This window comes from Pinus tabuliformis, chromosome 7 (genome assembly GCF_031772625.1).
Source record: "Pinus tabuliformis cultivar Carrire ecotype Pingquan chromosome 7, CPIR1, whole genome shotgun sequence".
Lineage (NCBI taxonomy): Eukaryota > Viridiplantae > Streptophyta > Pinopsida > Pinales > Pinaceae > Pinus > Pinus tabuliformis.
In genome coordinates, this window is record NC_142293.1 from 1,812,246,976 (window position 1) to 1,812,265,011 (window position 18,036).

The 18,036-nt window shown below is 37.6% G+C and overlaps 1 protein-coding gene across 1 annotated transcript in view; it reads left to right on the forward strand.

Annotated features, from left to right (window-relative positions):
* Positions 1-297: 297 nt before the first annotated feature.
* LOC149255632 (F-box protein SKIP31-like) overlaps positions 298-18,036 on the forward strand; it is a 111,082-nt gene continuing 93,343 nt past the window's right edge. The window contains exons 1-2 of the mRNA XM_089460542.1: positions 298-599; positions 737-810. Of these exons, the coding sequence (XP_089316668.1) occupies positions 324-599; positions 737-810 (350 nt within the window). The 5' untranslated portion in view covers positions 298-323. The remainder of the gene's footprint in view (positions 600-736; positions 811-18,036) is intronic.

Below are 18,036 nucleotides of genomic sequence, written 5' to 3' on the forward strand. Positions count from 1 at the left end.
ACTTTTAAATTAATACACTATTTCTTGTATGACATTTTCTGCACAAAAATCAGAGTTAGACAATAGCAGCTACTGTTGTATGGAGATTTGCTTACTTTCTGGTTATTTTGTTTTCAAGTCGGATTGATGTTGGTTTACTATTTAATCAAACCTTTGCTTGTCTTTTTGCTCTTTTAGTGAGTCTGTTATGGCCCTGGAATTGTAGATAATGTTAATGCAAACATAAAGTAAATTTGCGTTTGGGGAGTCAATTCATTTTTATTCTGATTTTATGCCTACTTGTTTTTGAACTGATTCCTTACTGTTCATTTATCTAGGAAGATATGATCTCAAGACCATCTAAAAGGATTTGTGTGGAAGAAGTGAAAGGTGGTCAAGAATCAGTATTTGTGGAGAAAGGTTTGGACTGCCCAAAAGATGGGAATCAACCATTGAATACAAGTGGAATTGTTATGAAATGGAGGCCAAATTTTCAAAGTCAAACAGGAATTTGTGGAAGTAGCGGAGATCCTAAAGTTCAACCTAGCATAGAAAATGGAGTTTTCAGCAAGATACCTGCGGAGCTATTTCCAAAAATTCTTAAATTTTTATCTTCAGAGGTCAGTGGAGTGGCTTCTTAGAAAATATATTTGATGGCAAGAAGAATTTTGAGTTCATAGGACTAGCGAATATGTTGCAATTAAAATAAAGCTGCCAAATATATGCCCCAGCAGTTAACAAATTTCCTTGGTTGCAGGATCTTGTAACCTGCGCTTTAGTTTGCAGATTTTTGAATAATGCATCATCAGATGAATCTCTTTGGCGTCGGCTGTAAGTGCTTTTACTTTGTTTTGACAGTTGGCTCACTTAAACTTAAAATCCTCTTATGGTTTATGCTTTGCCCAGATTGCAAATTTTTCTAGCTTTGTATGATTATTGTGCTGATGTCTTTGCTGGGGCTTGTAAATTGTTCAAGCCCAGGTGACTGCTGTCATAATGTTCTCTTATTAAATAACTCAAAACAACATTTATTTAACGGAAGAAAATTAGTTTTCTGAACATTGCATCAATCACACAGATAGCTGAAAAATGAACAGTAGAAGAAATAAAACAGACACAGGGATTTCTCCTTCAAATCAGATTTTCATTCCTTTGATCAAAGCTTATAAGATGATCTCCGCTGCCTGCTTAAACAAGTAGCTGGACATTTAATAAAATCCCCTCAAACAACAGTGTATGACCTGTGAAAAAAAGGGTACAGCCTGCTCGATTTCTTCCTTTCCTGGACAACAAAATCTCTCTCGCCCCCACTCTCTTTCCAAAGCAGAGTCCAAAGCACACTCCAGTAAAACGCTGTATGGCAAGATTTTACAATGTGTTGCTTGTGCATGAAGAAAAGACAGCTATAGTGGTGGTATGGACAGTATGGCCTGCTGTACTTGCTGGTCTCTTTAGTAGATCTGTTCTTCTTTTGCAGATGCACTCTTGCTTCCTTCAGCCCTCTTGTGCTCTTCTCATGCGTGTAAGATCTCTCCTGTCTTGTACTATTTACATTTTGAGATAGTATAACTACTCTCTTCAATCTAAGGAACTAATCTCCTTAATTCTAGCTACCACTCATCTCAATCATGAGATGTACAGCTATCCAAGTCACTCATGTTTTAGAATTTCTAGAGCATTACATATAGATTCTTAAGACTGCTTGATTTCAAAACATTAAACCTTCACTTTATCTAAAAGAAATTGCAAGATAGAATTAGTGATCACATTTCCACGATGGTCATCAGAGAAATGTGTTGAATCACCACTTGCATGTTCGCGTTGACCTTGTGCAAGAAGTTCCTGCTCGAGCTACTTTTCTCAACACTTCCTTTGACCAAGGAAGAAATTCAACACCAATCCAAATCTGTCTTTGAATGTTTCAAACTTCCCCTTTTCCAAGGGTTTGGTCAGAATATCAACTATCCGCTGATCTATGGGAATATACGGGAGCCAAATTGTTAAAATTGCCAACTAGGGTCAAACTCCACATGGGTCATCTTATTAATGACAACTGATATTTTTCTTAGATTCCTCTTTTGGAGACGTGTAGGATTGATCTAAATATAATCCGATTCTGACATGTACAATTGAAGTTATGAATTTATTTTGATTATGAACAAATTGTCAAGGTCGGCTAGCAAACTCATGTAGGCTCAGAAACCCAACAGTCACGTCTATTTATCCTCAACGCTTGCCTATAAATACATGATGCCTCATCCTCATTTGGACATCACTCATCTTAACACATCTCTCTCTGCTCATCTGATTGGGTACGGATTTTTGGGCAGCTTCTCTCTCCACACGTGCGAAGGAAAGGACAACAAATTTTCTGTTTTGGACATTGACCAGCTTTGACCAAATTTCAGAAAAGGTTTGATCAGCGTTGACTTGTTTGACTGCATCTTTTGTTGGGGAAAATTCTGTTTGGACAGTCTGCATTTCTGGGCACAGAAATCGAGGCAATCCACACTGGTTGACCAGCATTGACTGTGGTTAGGGCTGACTGCAGGTTGAATGTTTGACCAGACTTTCACTGGGCAGAATTCGACTGTTTTGAGGACTGTTTCGTCTTGCTGTTTGGAGGCTGAAGTTGACTGAATCTTTTAGGGTCAAGTTTGTGCTATTGACCAATGTTGACTTTTTTGGCTAGGGCTTTTTTGCTGCTGATATAAATTATCAAAATTTGTAAATTGTACTATCTCTCTCTGCTGAAATATTGAAGACTAAAAGAAGATTTGATCAAGGGTTTCCCCACATTGGGGTTTGTCCCTGGCTAGTGCCAGATCTTGTGTCCTCTTGTCTTGGCTTGTCTTCTACTCTTTATGTTTATGTTCTATCAACATTTTACTTACATGTTTATTTGATTGCTATATTGAAATTGATATTGGGCTCATAAAGAAATTGAAGTGAAATTGCTATAAAGCATAGAACATACCATTGTTGCCTAAAATTAACATGGTATCGTAGCTGAGGTGAAGACAAAGCCCAAGCAAGAGTGAACGAGCAATCACCAAAGACAGTTGGACAAAGACAAAAGACTCAATGGGTTCCTCATCCTACTTCCCGGCTGAAGACAAGCTCCATGATAAATCTGACTATCATGGATGGAAGATATCTCTTGATTTGACCTTGGAAGAGAAGGAAGTGATAGATTATGTGCAGGGTAAAATCCCTGACCCTCCTTCAAATGCATCGGCTGCTATGAAGACCAAGTACAATAAGGCTGAAGTCAAAGCGAAGAAGATTATTAGGGATTCCATTGACAAGCATTTGGTGGCCTATATCTCCGAATTGAAGACCTCCAAGGAGATATACGACAAGTTGGTCGGCATGTTCAAGGTTAGTAATGCTAATCAAATTCTCTTTCTCAAGAATAAGTTGAAGGATATTAAGAAGGGCAAGGACGAGGACATTCAATCCTATTTCTTGAGGATTACTGAGATCAAGAATGATCTACTCTTGATTGGAGAAGTCATTCCTGACAGGGAACTTACTCTCACCACCCTTGGAGGACTCCCACCTGAGTGGTATGTATTTAGAACCACTATACTCAACAATGATCGAATTCCAGGGTTTGAAGAATTGATGTCGAGATGCATTCAAGAAGAAACGAGAATGACGGAGCAAGAAATGCCTTCTAATAGAATCAACCCCACTGCATTCTCCGCTCATGCCAAGAGGAAGAACAATGCAGGTTCAAAGAAGCAAAGTCAAGGAAGACCGCGATTGAAAAATGGAAGGGAAGATGCTTTGTTTGCGATAAGTTTGGCCACTATGCAAGGGAGTGTTTAAATAGAAGGGATACACCTCGAGATGATGACTATCATAACAACATCAGGTGCAACTTCAACAACAACGATCAAAGGAATGGTAGGTCCAATGGCAATGCAAAAAGGAATGCGGGACATCAAGGAAATGGTTGACCCTCCAAGAAATCAAGGAACTCCAAGTATGATGAATCCAATGTTGTTAACAATAAGAAAAAAGAGTACTATCTTATATCGACCCTCTCCACTGCCTCTCCTCCGGACACTTTGGGAAATTGGCTGATTGATAGTGGTGCCTCAAGGCACTTCACCAGATACAAGGAAGCCCTCTCTAATCTGATAGAAAAGGAGACAAACTTGGAGATCATCCTTGGAGACGATGCCACCTATCCCGTGAAGGGAGTAGGGAATGTTACCCTTCAATTGAATCAAGGTAACACTATTCATTTGCAAGAAGTACCATATGTACCCAATCTCAAGAAGAACCTAGTGTCCATTTTAGCAATGGAAGATAAAGGATTCAAGGTAGCTTTTATCGATGGAAAGGTATGTGTTTGGAAAAGAAATTTCAAGGATGATTTTACTCTTGGGTTCAGGGTTGACACTTTGTATCAAGTTGGAGGAATTCCATTGGGAGCCATGTCTTGCGACACATCTCTACAATCTGAACTATGGCACCGGAGGTTCACCCATCTTCATTATAAGGCCCTACCCGATGTGAGACAGATGGTGACAGGTATGCCCGAATTCAAAGTAGAGCATGAAGGTGTATGTTCGGGATGTGCCGAAGGAAAACTTACAAGGGGACCATTCCCCTCAAGTAATAGCAAGACCACAGACATATTGCAATTGATCCACTCTAACATATCTGGTATGATGCCCGTAAACTCCTTAGGAGGATACTTATATTATCTCACCTTTGTGGATGATTATTCTTGCAAGACTTGGATCTACTTCTTAAAGAAGAAGGATGAAGTGTTCACCTGGTTCCGACATTTCAAAGCCTTGATCGAAAACCAATTCGAGAAGAAAATCAAGATATTGAGGACTGATAATGGGATCGAGTATGAATCAAATGAATTCTAAGATTATTGCAGAGAAGCTGGCATTAAGAGGGAGACTACAACGCCATACACTCCCGAGCAGAATGGTGTGGCTGAAAGGAAGAATCGCTTTATTGTAGAAGTTGTCCATGCCATGCTTCATGATCAAGGCCTTCCAAAGTTTCTATGGGGTGAAGCTGCAAATACCACCGTGTATGTTCAAAATCGATGCCCTCATCAAGCATTGGACTCCAAGACTCCCGAAGAAATGTTCATTGGTAAGAAACCCGATGTCTCTCATTTTAGAATTTTTGGAAGCCCCATATATTTTCATGTGCCAAAAGAGAAAAGAAGCAAATTGGGTGCATTTGGGAAGAAAGGAATCTTTATGGGCTATAGTGAAAATTCTAAGGGATATAAAATTTATGTGGCTGGTCAAAAGGATGTTGAGATAAGTCATGATGTCACCTTCGACGAAGATATGGCTCTTAGGAAGATCATCAACCCTCCTATTCTAAGGAAGGATAAAGAAGCTGACATAGGAAATCAGGGTGAAAAAGAGGATGAAACGATGCTTGATGTTGATGAACCTATGGATCCTATTGATCCACTCCCTCATGAGCCTTCCTCCTCCAAGAGGAGACCCTCATGGCTTAGGGAGACTCTCGAAGATGCTGAGAGGCACATTGCACCAAGGGGGACTTTTTGTGAAAGCAAGAAGCCGAACAGGTATCAAGGATATTTGACCACCATGAGCACTATCATTCAAAATGAGCCTTCATCATTCGAAGAAGCCATGAAGCAACAAGTATGGAAGGATGCTATGAATGAAGAATACGAGTCAATTATGAAGAATGATGTCTGGGATGTGGTCCCTAGACCCCAGGACAAATCGATTGTCACTTCTAAGTGGCTCTACAAAATCAAGCATGGAGTTGATGGAAGTGCAGAAAAGTTTAAAGCTCACTTTGTTGCTCGAGGCTTCTCTCAAAAGGAAAGTGTAGATTACGATGAGATGTTTGCATCTGTTGCCCGATACACCACCATCTGCTCGATCATAGCCCTTGCTACCTTGCAAGGATGGAACCTACATCAGATGGATGTCAAGACCGCCTACTTGCATGGTTCAATCAAAGAGGAAGTCTATGTAGAACAACTCGGGGGGTTTGAAGTACATGATTGAGAATCTCATGTATGCAGGTTGAAGAAAGCTCTCTATAGATTGAAGTAAACACCCCAAGCTTTGTATGAGGGGATCGATAACTATCTGATGAAGTTGGGATTCACTAGAAGTGACGCTGATCTGAACCTTTACTTTAAGGTTGAAAATGATAAACCTCTCATTCTGGTACTTTATGTGGATGACCTCTTTCTGACAGGTGCAGGCCCTCTCATTCACAAATGTAAGAAGGAGTTGGCTTTTGAATTTGAGATGAAGGACCTAGGACCGATGCAATATTATCTGGGGTTGGAGGTTTGGCAAAAGCCAGGTGAAATTTTCCTCTCTCAAGGAAAATATGTTGTGAAGATATTTGAAAGATTTGGGATGGTGGACTGCAAGCTTGTGACTACTCCGATGGAACTTAACTTTAAGAAGTTATGTGGTAGTGCTGCTGGACCTAAATTGGGAAATGCTTCTGAGTATTGTCAACTCATAGGAGCACTGATGTTCTTGGTGAACTCCCGTCCGGACATATGTTTTGCAGTTAACACATTGAGCCAATACATGGTTGAGCCTCATCATATACATTGGATTGCCGCCAAGAATCTTCTGAGATATCTTCGGGGCATAATCACTCATGGATTGAGATATACTACTGGAAATGTGAGGCTGTATGGTTATTTTGATGCTGATTGGGTTGGCAGTGTGGTGGATCACAAGAGCACTTTTGGATGTTGTTTTTCTTTGGGTTATGCTTTGAGATCCTGGATGAGTAGGAAGCAGAAATCGATTGGCTTGAGCATCGCCGAGGCCGAATACATAACTGCTAGTATGGCCTCCTATGAAACTGTCTGGTTGAGGAAGCTCTTTAGTGAGCTGTTTGGACATGTGTTGGATACCATTGTGATCCTCTGCGACAACCAAAGTGGGATCCGATTATCAAAGAATCTCGTGTTTCATGATCGCTCCAAGCATATAGATATCAAGTACCACTTTATCCGGGATATGGTACAACGAGGAGCAATAAGGCTCCATCACATTGGGACTGATGAGCAGGTTGCCGATATTCTGATAAAGCCCCTAGGGAAGGTCAAATTCTTGGCCTTCCGAGAACAAATTGGAGTCGTGGAGAGACCCTCTTATGAGGGTCCTATATGAGATGGACATTGAGCTTTGGGAGCTCCGGGGGGCTTGGGGTACTTCTTGGAGCGGTGAGCAACCATAGGGTGAGTGGTTCAACCTTCCCCTAGTGGTTTGTTGTGTACAGGGTGAGTGGTTCATCCTTCCCCTGTGATACCCCTTGGCGACATGTGAGCAGGATGAGTGGTTCATCCTTCTCCTGCTGAGACATCCTACCCATGCAGTTTGGGACTCATGGGAAGTACCTCTCATCTGGCCAATGAGTAGGGAAATGAGGATAGGGACCATAGTACTATCGATGGACGCATCGTGTACTACCGTACTCCCTATGCTAGGATGTCCGATATTGATCTAGGATCAATGAGAACTGACTTCGGGTTAGTAAGAGTGGTATGAGACACTCTCTTTTGATTAGGACTGACTTTGGGTTAGTAGAGAATTGTATGATACATTCTCGATCACTTCTTCTTCTTCATAGTTCAGCAGAGCAGTGCATTGATGGCAGAGATAGTACAGATTGGCAGATGGATTAGTAGGTGGAGTTCTCCCTAGTTGAGAGGGAGTGTTAAAATTGGCAACTAGGGCCAAACTCCACATGGGTCATATTATTTATGACAAACTGATATTTTTATTAGATTCCTCTCTCGGAGAGTTGTAGGATTGATCTAAAGATCATTCGATTCTGACATGTACAAATGAAGTTATGAATTTATTTTGATTATGGACAAATTGTCAAGGTCAGCCAACAAACTCATGTAGTCTCAGAAACCCAACAATCACGTCTATTCATCCTCAACGCTTGCCTATAAATACATGATGTCTCATCCTCATTTGGACGTCACTCATCTTCACACATCTCTCTCTCCTCATCTGATTGGATACGGATTTCTGGGCAGCTTCTCTCTCCACACGTGCGAAGGAAAGGACAACAAATTTTCTGTTTTGGACATCGATTAGCCAACATTGACTTGTTTGACTGCATTTTTGTTGGGGAAAATTATGTTTGGGTAGGTTGCATTTTTGGGCACAGAAATCGAGGCAATCCGTACTATTTGACCAACGTTGGCTGTGGTTAGCGCTGACTGTAGGTTGACTGTTTGACCAGACTTTGAATGGGCATAATTCGATTGTTTTGAGGGTTGTTTCATCTTGTTGTTTGGAGGCCGAAGTTCACTGAAGTTGACCGAATCTTTGAGGGTCAAGTCTACCATGTTGACCAACGTTGACTTTTTTGGTTAGGGCTCTTTTGTTGCTGTTATAAATTATCAGAATTTGTAAATTGTACTATCTCTCTCTGCTGAACTATTGAAGACTAAAAGAAGATTTGATCAAGGGTTTCCACACATTGGGGTTTGTCCCTGGCTGATGCCACACCTTGTGTCCTCTTGTCTTGGCTTATCTTCTACTGTTTATGTTTATGTTCTATCAACATTTTACTTACATGTTTATGTGATTGCTAAACTGAAATTGATATCGGGCTCATAAAGAAATTGAAGTAAAATTGTTTTAAAGCATAGAACATACCATTGTTGCCTAAAATAAACACAAACCTTGTCTTGTATGAAGCGATACCTGATGTCCATGTGTTTGGATATGTTATGAAATACTTAATACTCAGAGAGGTTGATACAACTTTGATTATCACAATAAATGACTGCAGGGTCCAACTCTTTATCAAACAATCATGCAAGTAACTTGGCAAGCGAGATGGCCATTTTTAACACTGGTTGACTTCAAAACATTAAACTTTCACTTTATGTAAATGAAATTGCAAGATAGAATTAATGGTCACATTTCCAAGGTGGTTATTACAGAAACGTCTCGAATCACTTCTTGCATGTTCATATTGACCCCGTGCAAGAAGTCCCTGCATGAGCTACATTTCTCAACACTTCCTTTGAGCAAGGAAAAAATTCAACACCAATTGAAGTGCATCTCTGAATGTTTCAAACTTCCCTTTTGCCAAGGGCTTGGTTAGAATATCAACTATTTGCTGATCTATGGGAATGTACATGAGCCAAAGCCAATCTTTTTTGAAGTGATAGCTGATCTCCATGTGTTTGGATTTGTTATGAAACACTTAATTCTCAAATAGTTTGATACAACTTTAATTATCACAATAAATGATTGAAGGGTCCAACTCTTGATCAAACAATCCTGCAAGTAACTTGGCAAGCTAGATGGCCTTACAACTAGTAGTACTGGCTACTGTGTTTTTTGTCTTTGTTGAGCTAAGTTCTAGGTAAGTTTGTTTCCTGCTAAACTAGGATATCATCGCTAATCTCGAGCTAAAGTAGGCCCTTGAGGTGCTCTTTTGCTACTTCACTTCACCATCTTCAAGGTATCTCATACCAAACTTCATTATGCCCTCAAGTATTTGAGAACATACTTTATTGCTCCTAATCCTTCTACCTTGGCTGCACAATGAATTGACTCAAGGTGTTTATTGCAAAACATATATATGGTTTTGTATTTTGACCAAATACATCGAGGAAATATTCCAATCCCTGAACAATGTTGGATCCACCAAATATGAATGTGAACTTATCACCTACTTAAGATTAGTGATCGTGGATGTGGCCAAATGTTTGCAATTTTCCATCCAAAACCTTTTCAAGATCTTACTAGCAAGCTTACCGTACCCAAAGAAAATCTACCTTGGTTTGTCCAAAACCTCCAAACACAAAAATAATGCATCATGTTGATGTCTATCTTCTCAAATTTAGTTGCCATGTCTTCATTGCACTCTGCAATGAGCTTGTTTGCACTTGTAAGAAACAAGTGATCTACATACAACACTAAAATGAGTAGATCAGTCCCAACAAATATGTAATGTAAGCTAGGATCTACTTCTATTTGGTGAAGTCCATACTTTGTGGATATCCTTATGTTCTAGAATACCTTGCTATTCCTGCATGCATGAGTTCATACAAGGATTTTTTAAGAATGCAAACATTGGACTCCTCGTTTACCACAAAGCCCCGTGGTTGCTTTATATACACTTCTTCCTCAATGATCCTCGTTATCAACCCAAAAGTGGGTAACCCCATAGGAGAAAAATTCTCTCCTCCTTTGGACAACTAGCCAATTGGCGAACAACTCTACATTGCTTAGTTTATGATGATATGTCACATTCCTCCACCATTTGCACTAGTTAGATTCCCCTCACTATCCGACATTCCTCTAGAAAGAAGGTGGGTCATCATTTTTGATGATTGTAGCTTTGATATGTATTTTTGCAAAAGCAAAGTGTCCAAGTTGTGGGAATTGTCATTAAATGACTCTTAGACTTTTTTCAAGCGAAATGACTCTTAGACTTAGGAGTTCACTTTATTAATAATTAATAAAGTGAGTTTAATTTAATAAAGTGCCTAAGTTTGGGTACTAGTGATTTAAGTTGAATTTTAGACCATTGATCTCAACTCAGGATTAGATTTAATCTCGACCATTGAGATTAGGAATTTGGCCAACTCAAAATTATGAAAGGAAGCTAGGTGAAAGAGAGAACACATTAATTTATTCTTTCAAGAAGGATTTTGAGAGAGGGAGAAAATGAAAAGAATGACCTTTTGGTATTTTGGGCAATGAGAAGAATTGCAACAACAACGAAGGAGAGGGCGACCATTAATTTGCAGGCCATATAGACCATATAGTCCAACATCAAGGTGATTTAGGGTAGATTTCTGAGAGTTGGAAAATTAGGTTTGCTGGGTTTCAATTGTGTTTTTCGTTAGAGCCATTTTCCCAGTATGGGAGCTCTTGTAAGTTCGAAAGTGATTTGAATGATGAACTAATGTTGAAGAGCTAAAAAATCGTGCATGCACAAGATTTTTTTCTTTCTTGCTTTTCTAAGTTTTTTTCTGCTGCTTTATGTAGAAAATTTTGCAATTTGCTAGCCCCAACCTAGTTGCAAGTTTTAAGCATATGGTCTAATGCCCTCACCTCAAACAATTAGATGATATAAAATTTATGCAAATTTTCTTGGAACATTTAGGACTACTTGACCATTTTCTTTCTAGCTGATATGTAAATAAATACAAGCAAGCACTCACACAATTTTTTACACAGTGATTTTGGTCTAATGACCATGGAAAAACCCACAAAGGGAAAGACAGTGAAAGGAGGATTTTATTGCTTCTAATCTACTGAGAGATTTACACAACAAATGATATTTTAAGGTACTTATCTCCCCTTAAATTTTGTTCCAGCTTCCTTAGAATGTGTCTGTTGTCGCACAAAATGTCTAGGCACCGCGACAATGGCTTAGATCGGGGGTTGTCACCCTGATCCCCAATCTCTTTGTTTAAGTTGTCTCCCAAGAGCAGACTAAGGGGGTAGGCCCTACGTAAATGGAATGAAGGAGAACTATTTGGGAACCAACCAGTTCGGGAGACAGTTAAGCGACCAAGTACTTGTTTTAGATTTAACAAGACTTATAGGATTCGATTAGATTTAGACGATTGATACCAGTGCCTTATGAAGTCAACTATTTTGCTAGGAAATTTAGGACCAAGCAACTGATGAGAAACTGCTACTTTGATGAATAACTATCTTATATGAACTTTAGATCCCAAAACTAATGTGAGATGCAAGAATCTTGATTAATTTTAGTTAAATGCCTATCTAAGTTTTAACCCTTTGATCCTTTCTATATTGAGCCTGATTCTGTAGTAAGTGACAGAGAGAAGATAAGGTGAAGCACACTAAGGTGTGATTAACGATACCTCATCTGAAAACCTAACGTACCAGTGCCTCCTGCGCTGCAGAGAGTTGTGGCTTTGACGACTGCAAGGTCACCATTTCAAGTACTATTAAAACCAGGCTTCTCAAGCGAAGATGGATGGGTAGCTATCTTTCTATCGACCAAGCTTATGCTTGGAAGTAGATTTTAATTATGCAAAAGTAACTTAATATGCTAGTGCCCAAGATGATTAGAAGATGGAGCGAGATGAAGCTAGATCAAGGATTGAAAGCGCTTATGTCATGATTTATTTATGAGTTATATGCCAAAGCCTTAATTGCCAAAATAAATATTCACTTCACAAGACAATGACTGAAAGATAAACTTCTTAAAACATTCAGCTCAACAATGTGCTTACAATATCACAGTTCAATGCCCAATATGAAATTAAATCACAAGCTTATCACTTCAGTTTATCTAGATTCTTTCCAATGCAATTATAGCTCAAAGAGAACAAAAACTTCTTCACAATTCTTCAAGATCACCCTCAAGATAACGCCATTTATGTAAATGCTCAAAATACTTAAGCGCTGAAAGATGTACAATTTTGCACCAATCCACGATAGAGTATTCAACAATTACTTGAAAAATTCTCAAAATTAAATATGCAAGATCTATCCAATAATTCAAGTAAATAAACCCAAAAGTATTCAAAATCCAATGCCAATGATCATGAAACTTAGCATGCCAAAGGCTTAAGCACTTAAATTTCGAAAATTAATTACTAGGAAAAACTATGAAATTTAAATGCTAATCAAATAAGTACTTCCAAGCAATTTCAGAATTAAATGATTTTCTTAAATGACCCAAACCCATAATTTTTTTTATTTTTTGCTATAGTCGAACTTTAGAGATATTAAAAAATTAAGTTGCCTTGACTATAGAATTTGTTTTTTTTTACCACAATTCTTTTGTAAAGTTCGTGGGCGCCAAAACCCTTATCACATAAACTCAAAAGGACTTAGATTTTTAAAACAATTTTATGTCACTCTTTTAAAATTCCTTTAAAGTTAAATGTGATGATGTTTGTGAATTATAAATTTTTTGAAAGAAATAAATCTAATGTGGAAAAAGATTTAAATTTTAAATTTTTTATGGGCCAAAGGCCACTTAAAAAATTTAAATCAAATGATATAAAGTTTAAATCTTTTTTTAAAGCCCAAACCCAAAAAATTGAAATGAAATTCGAATTAATGCATTAAGGTAAGAAAGGGAAAATTTGGTTTTTTATTTTATGTGCCTAAAGCTAACCCTAAAAATTAAAATCGAATGAAGCTTAGTGAAAAAGGCAATGTCGAGGGTCGGTTTGGCAGTGGGAGATAAGTCACGCGCAGGCAGCAAGGGAGTGACTGTATGCAGGTTTGAGAGAGCAGCAAGGAAGAGCGAGGGCTGTGAGGAGATGAAGGGACATGCAGGGAGATGCGGCGAAGGAGAAACCCACGCACAAGAAAAGGGATGCGAGGGAGAAGGAGCTGCGTAAGGGAGGAGAGGAGGACGTGAGGAGGAGCTGCGACAGGGCAACAAAGGTAAAGAAAAAAACGCAGTCTGGCAAAGAAAAAGGGATACACAGGAGAGAAGATTAGGGCCGCGTGAGGAAACCTTTAACGCAGGTAGACAAATTTGTAGAGAGAGGAACTCGCATGGAGAAAATTGTTAGTTAGGGTTGCGGATAAGAGGGAGCTGCAATTTGAGGGAGCAGAGAAGAAAAACGTAGGGATTTAGTAGCGAAATTTGAAGGGTTTCGAAATGCAATGGAGTAAGAAAAGAGGGAGCAGAAAACTAGAGCTTCAAGGCAGCAAATAAGAGAAGAAAAATGGTAGCCCAAGGGCCCTAAAAATTTCCCAGAAATTTATATTTTAAACTGATATATTTCTGCTTCAAATTTGTTCTTAGAAAAACCTCAGATTTGAACCTTCCCTGCAAACAAATTGTTTTCTGAGACAAGATCTTGCCCTCCAGGGCCTAGATCTGTCTCAGATCTTGAAAAATCTCCTTAAAAAACCTTCAGATCTATACTTGTACAAATAACAAACAAAAACCCAGAAACCCCATACAAATATATAAAAATCTGAAATTAAAACACCAAGTTAGAAGATCAAATCTAAAATTTCTAAATATTTATACAATTAAAATTACATATCTATCAGATCTGAGGAGTATGAGTCTGACTCCGCTCCCAGATCTGAAGATTTCAGGCTCCTGCTAGCTAGATCTAACTATTTAGCACAATATTTTGAAGATAAACAATTTTTTAAATTTTAGGTACTAGCCCAGAAAATCCTTGCAAAATATATTTTGTTAGATATTATTTGAGTTTTAATTCGGAAGGCTCTCCAAATCTTAAGTTTTGGGAGTTGGTTGGTCCAACTAAGGACTTCCCCAAATGCCCAAAATCTTTGAATATGGATGACTTCTGCACACTTAAAATATAAGCCGTCAAATTCATAGATGTATAAAATAATGATTAAATCTTCAAAGATTGGAGATACTTGCCAATTGAATAAAAATCTTAATGCTATCTTAAAATTCAATAATTTAAGCAAGATCCCTGTGTATTAAATTGATATACAGGAGCTATTAACCAACAAATTATAAATAAGGTCAACAAAAAATTAAACACACATTACCGTAAGATACTAGAGAGGAAGACTGCCATCAAGTAAGGCCCCAAAGACTTTGCGTTGTATTATTCTAGAAAGAGTTTACAAGAGCTTCAAAAGCTAGTACACGATTCAATGATCAGATAATTTCGGCTCACAAATGACTCCTAAATTATAGATTAATTCTCCAACGGCTAGTTGGCTTGATTCCCATCAAAGTAATATCGACCGTTGAAAAATATTTAATTATCTTTTAATCTCCCCTGTCGAAATTATTTATTTTTTGAGGAAAAATCGAATTTTTCATTTAATTGATTTTAATTAATTCAAAACTAATTATTTTGAGTTAATTTCCTCAAAAAATTGACTTTGACTTAACCACCAAGGCCCAAGGGTCCAAAATTTCTTGAAATTTTCAATATTCCCTTGGCCGGGCAGCTCTAAAAATTAATTCTTTTAGAACCCACGAATTTTTTTAATTTGGAGAATTAATTTTTCCTAGGACCCTAAATTAATTAAATTTCTGGCTTATAATTTTAGTTTAGTTTTACTAGAAAATTTAATTAATTGACTCATGAGGGGATTAATAATTTTTTCAACCCTCAAATAATTTAGGCATGGTGTTTAAATATGAGGGACCATGCACTAAAATATTTTTTACATCAAGATCTTTCAATTTAATACATGAAGGGGGAACACTCCTTTGTTATAGACCTTCAAATATCTATCTACCAAATTCTGCAACTCAAAATATTATCTAGTAGACCAAGTAATTTGTAATAAAATAATCTAGCCAATTAACTAGGATTATTCCCAAATTACTTTTACAAGGACTCGATAAAAAACACTATAATCTAGCCAATTAACTAGGATTATTCCCAAATTACTTTTACAAGGACTCGATAAAAAACACTAGGACTCACTTAATATCTTAACGACAAAATCCACCCTAGCTTTGGGGTGAGGTTGGAGGGAAAAACTCTACCGATCATTTTTGTCTAGAGACACAGATGAATCAGTGAGACACAAATCTCCTAGGATAGAAATCGTCATCAAAATATTATGCTTATCTAGGTTGTCGCATACATGATGGTCTTACTATGATCATTTACATTATAAACATGTAAAATGGGTTTATATCTTTAACAAACTGCCAACTGATGCTAAAATCTGAATGATGCGAAGGCTTGAAACATGATAAATCCCTTTTGCGAAAAAATGGGTGTACTGCTATGGGGTCGTTGACATAGAGGTAAACATCTGGCTCTACTTGGGGACACTTTGCGTCATCAAACGAATGTGAGAATATAGAATCTGTGCCCAAGCAACACACAAAATTACATAAGTAGCGTCCATCCAAATATAATTCAAAAATCATCATATAACATTAAGTACATAAAATAAAATCTCTTGTAACCATCAACAATTCTACTAACATGAAAAGTAAATCTAATCCTAAAACAAAAATGAAATTATGAAATGACAAGGTGTAGGGTTAGAAATACAATACAAAAGATGCCCCATGGCATCATATGTCATCTTTGAAGAACAACTCGAGTATTTGGCCATTTGCAGGTAAGTCAAGTGGTTCACCATCCAATCTGTTCAAGTGGAATAAATTTGGCCCAACGATGTCTCGAATAATGTATGGTCCAAGCCACAAACTATGAAACTTCTTATATTTTCCCGGTTTTATAATTCATGCGATCTCAAAGAAGTACCATATCTCCAACCTGCAAATATCTAGATCGAGATGATTTATCAAAGCTTTTTTTAATGTTAGATTGACTTTCACACATATTATCAAAAGCTTTCCTACAAGTTTCATCCAACTCCACAATCTGATCAATTCTATTTTGGACAACAACTTTATTAGTAGAAAAATGTTGAAGGAGTTGATAAGCTGGCAATTTAAGGCCAATAATAACTAGCTCTCAAAATTTTGTGGACGGTAGTTCTAGCAGCATAATGCCCACCACAAAATCCCGAATTAAAGTCATAAATTAATCTTTTGGAGTCGACTTCATCAACACACCTAAGTACTATGCCCTAAGGATTTCTCCATCCAAGGCCATCCTTCATGAGGCAATACTTAGTGGCTTTTAATCTAAGAGCCCTTCTTTTATGAACAACTAAATGGTTAGGACATGTAAGATTTAAGAAGTAATAAATAATATCCTTGTACCATTCATGCTCTCCTAATCTTTACAGCTCAGGTGAAGATGTATCGTTAAGACAAATCAAATCAAGAGTTTTTTCATTACCTTCGGTCATCATTTCAGCCAAGCCTTGAACTTTGACTAACTTCGTGGGTCTAATCTCTAAGTCATATTCTTGGATTTTAGTAACCCACCTAGCACGAGTCCCTAAGCAATCAGTTTGAGTTAATATATCTTTAATTGCAGAATGTGGGACAAAAGCAATGATTTTGGAATAACCCACATAAGTCCTGAAATGCTTAAGAGACTTACCTAAAGCATAGGTTTGCTTTTCCATGGTAGTGTAATTTAATCCAAAATTTTGAAGTGCTCTACTCATGAAAGCAATAGGTTGTTTGTGACCTTCCTTATTTTTCTATAATAAGACACCAACAATGGTATCTTCAGAAGCAAAAGAGAAAATAATGAAATCCTTGGAATAATCAAGACTAACTAAAACAGGAGCTTTGGCAATAACACACTTAATTTCCTGAAAAACTTTTTTGCCATCTTCTTTCCATAAAAATTTTACATCCTTCTTCAGAAGGCTTTGAATAGGGTTAGCGACTTCTGCGTAATTCAAAATAAATTTGTCAAAAACATGCCTAAGATGACCGATATGAATAATACCATCTTTAGAAAAAACTATAAGATCAATTTGATAAATTTCGATAATTTTCCCGATTAAACCCATAAAGGCATAATCCATAGCCCTTTGAAAATAGCCCCAACATTGGTTAATCCAAACGACATTCTAATATATTCGAAAGTACCCCATGATGTGGTGAATATAGTTTCGTGACGATCCTCTTTCTTAACCCATACCTGATTATATCCAGAAAAACCATCTAGCGATAACATCATTTCAGAACCCATTACTCTTTGCAACATAGTCTCCATGTTTGGCAAAGGGCAATTATCTTTTTTATATTCTAGATTAAGGTTTCTAAAATCGACACAAAGCCTAATTGTACCATTCTTTTTCCTAACAATCACTAGGTTGGAACACCATGTTGAATGCCTAGTTTGAGCAAAAATTCCTGCTGCAAGCATCTTTGAAAGCTCTTTTTGAGCTAAAGGGGCTAACTTAGTATTCATTTGACTAAGCTGTTGACGAAAGGGTTTAGCAATTTCATCTCTCAAAGGGATAGTGTGCTCCATGACATCTTCCCTATAACATTTTAATTCATCATAAGAAAATGCTAAAATGTCCTGATATTCACGAAGTAAATTGGTCAACTTTTTCCTTTCTTCGTCATTAGTACCCTTACCAATTTTGACAATTTTTGGATCACTACAGGTACCAATGTTTACTTCGATGAATTCACTTGGATCCATTTTATTTTCCTCTTTCGTCCTTGTGG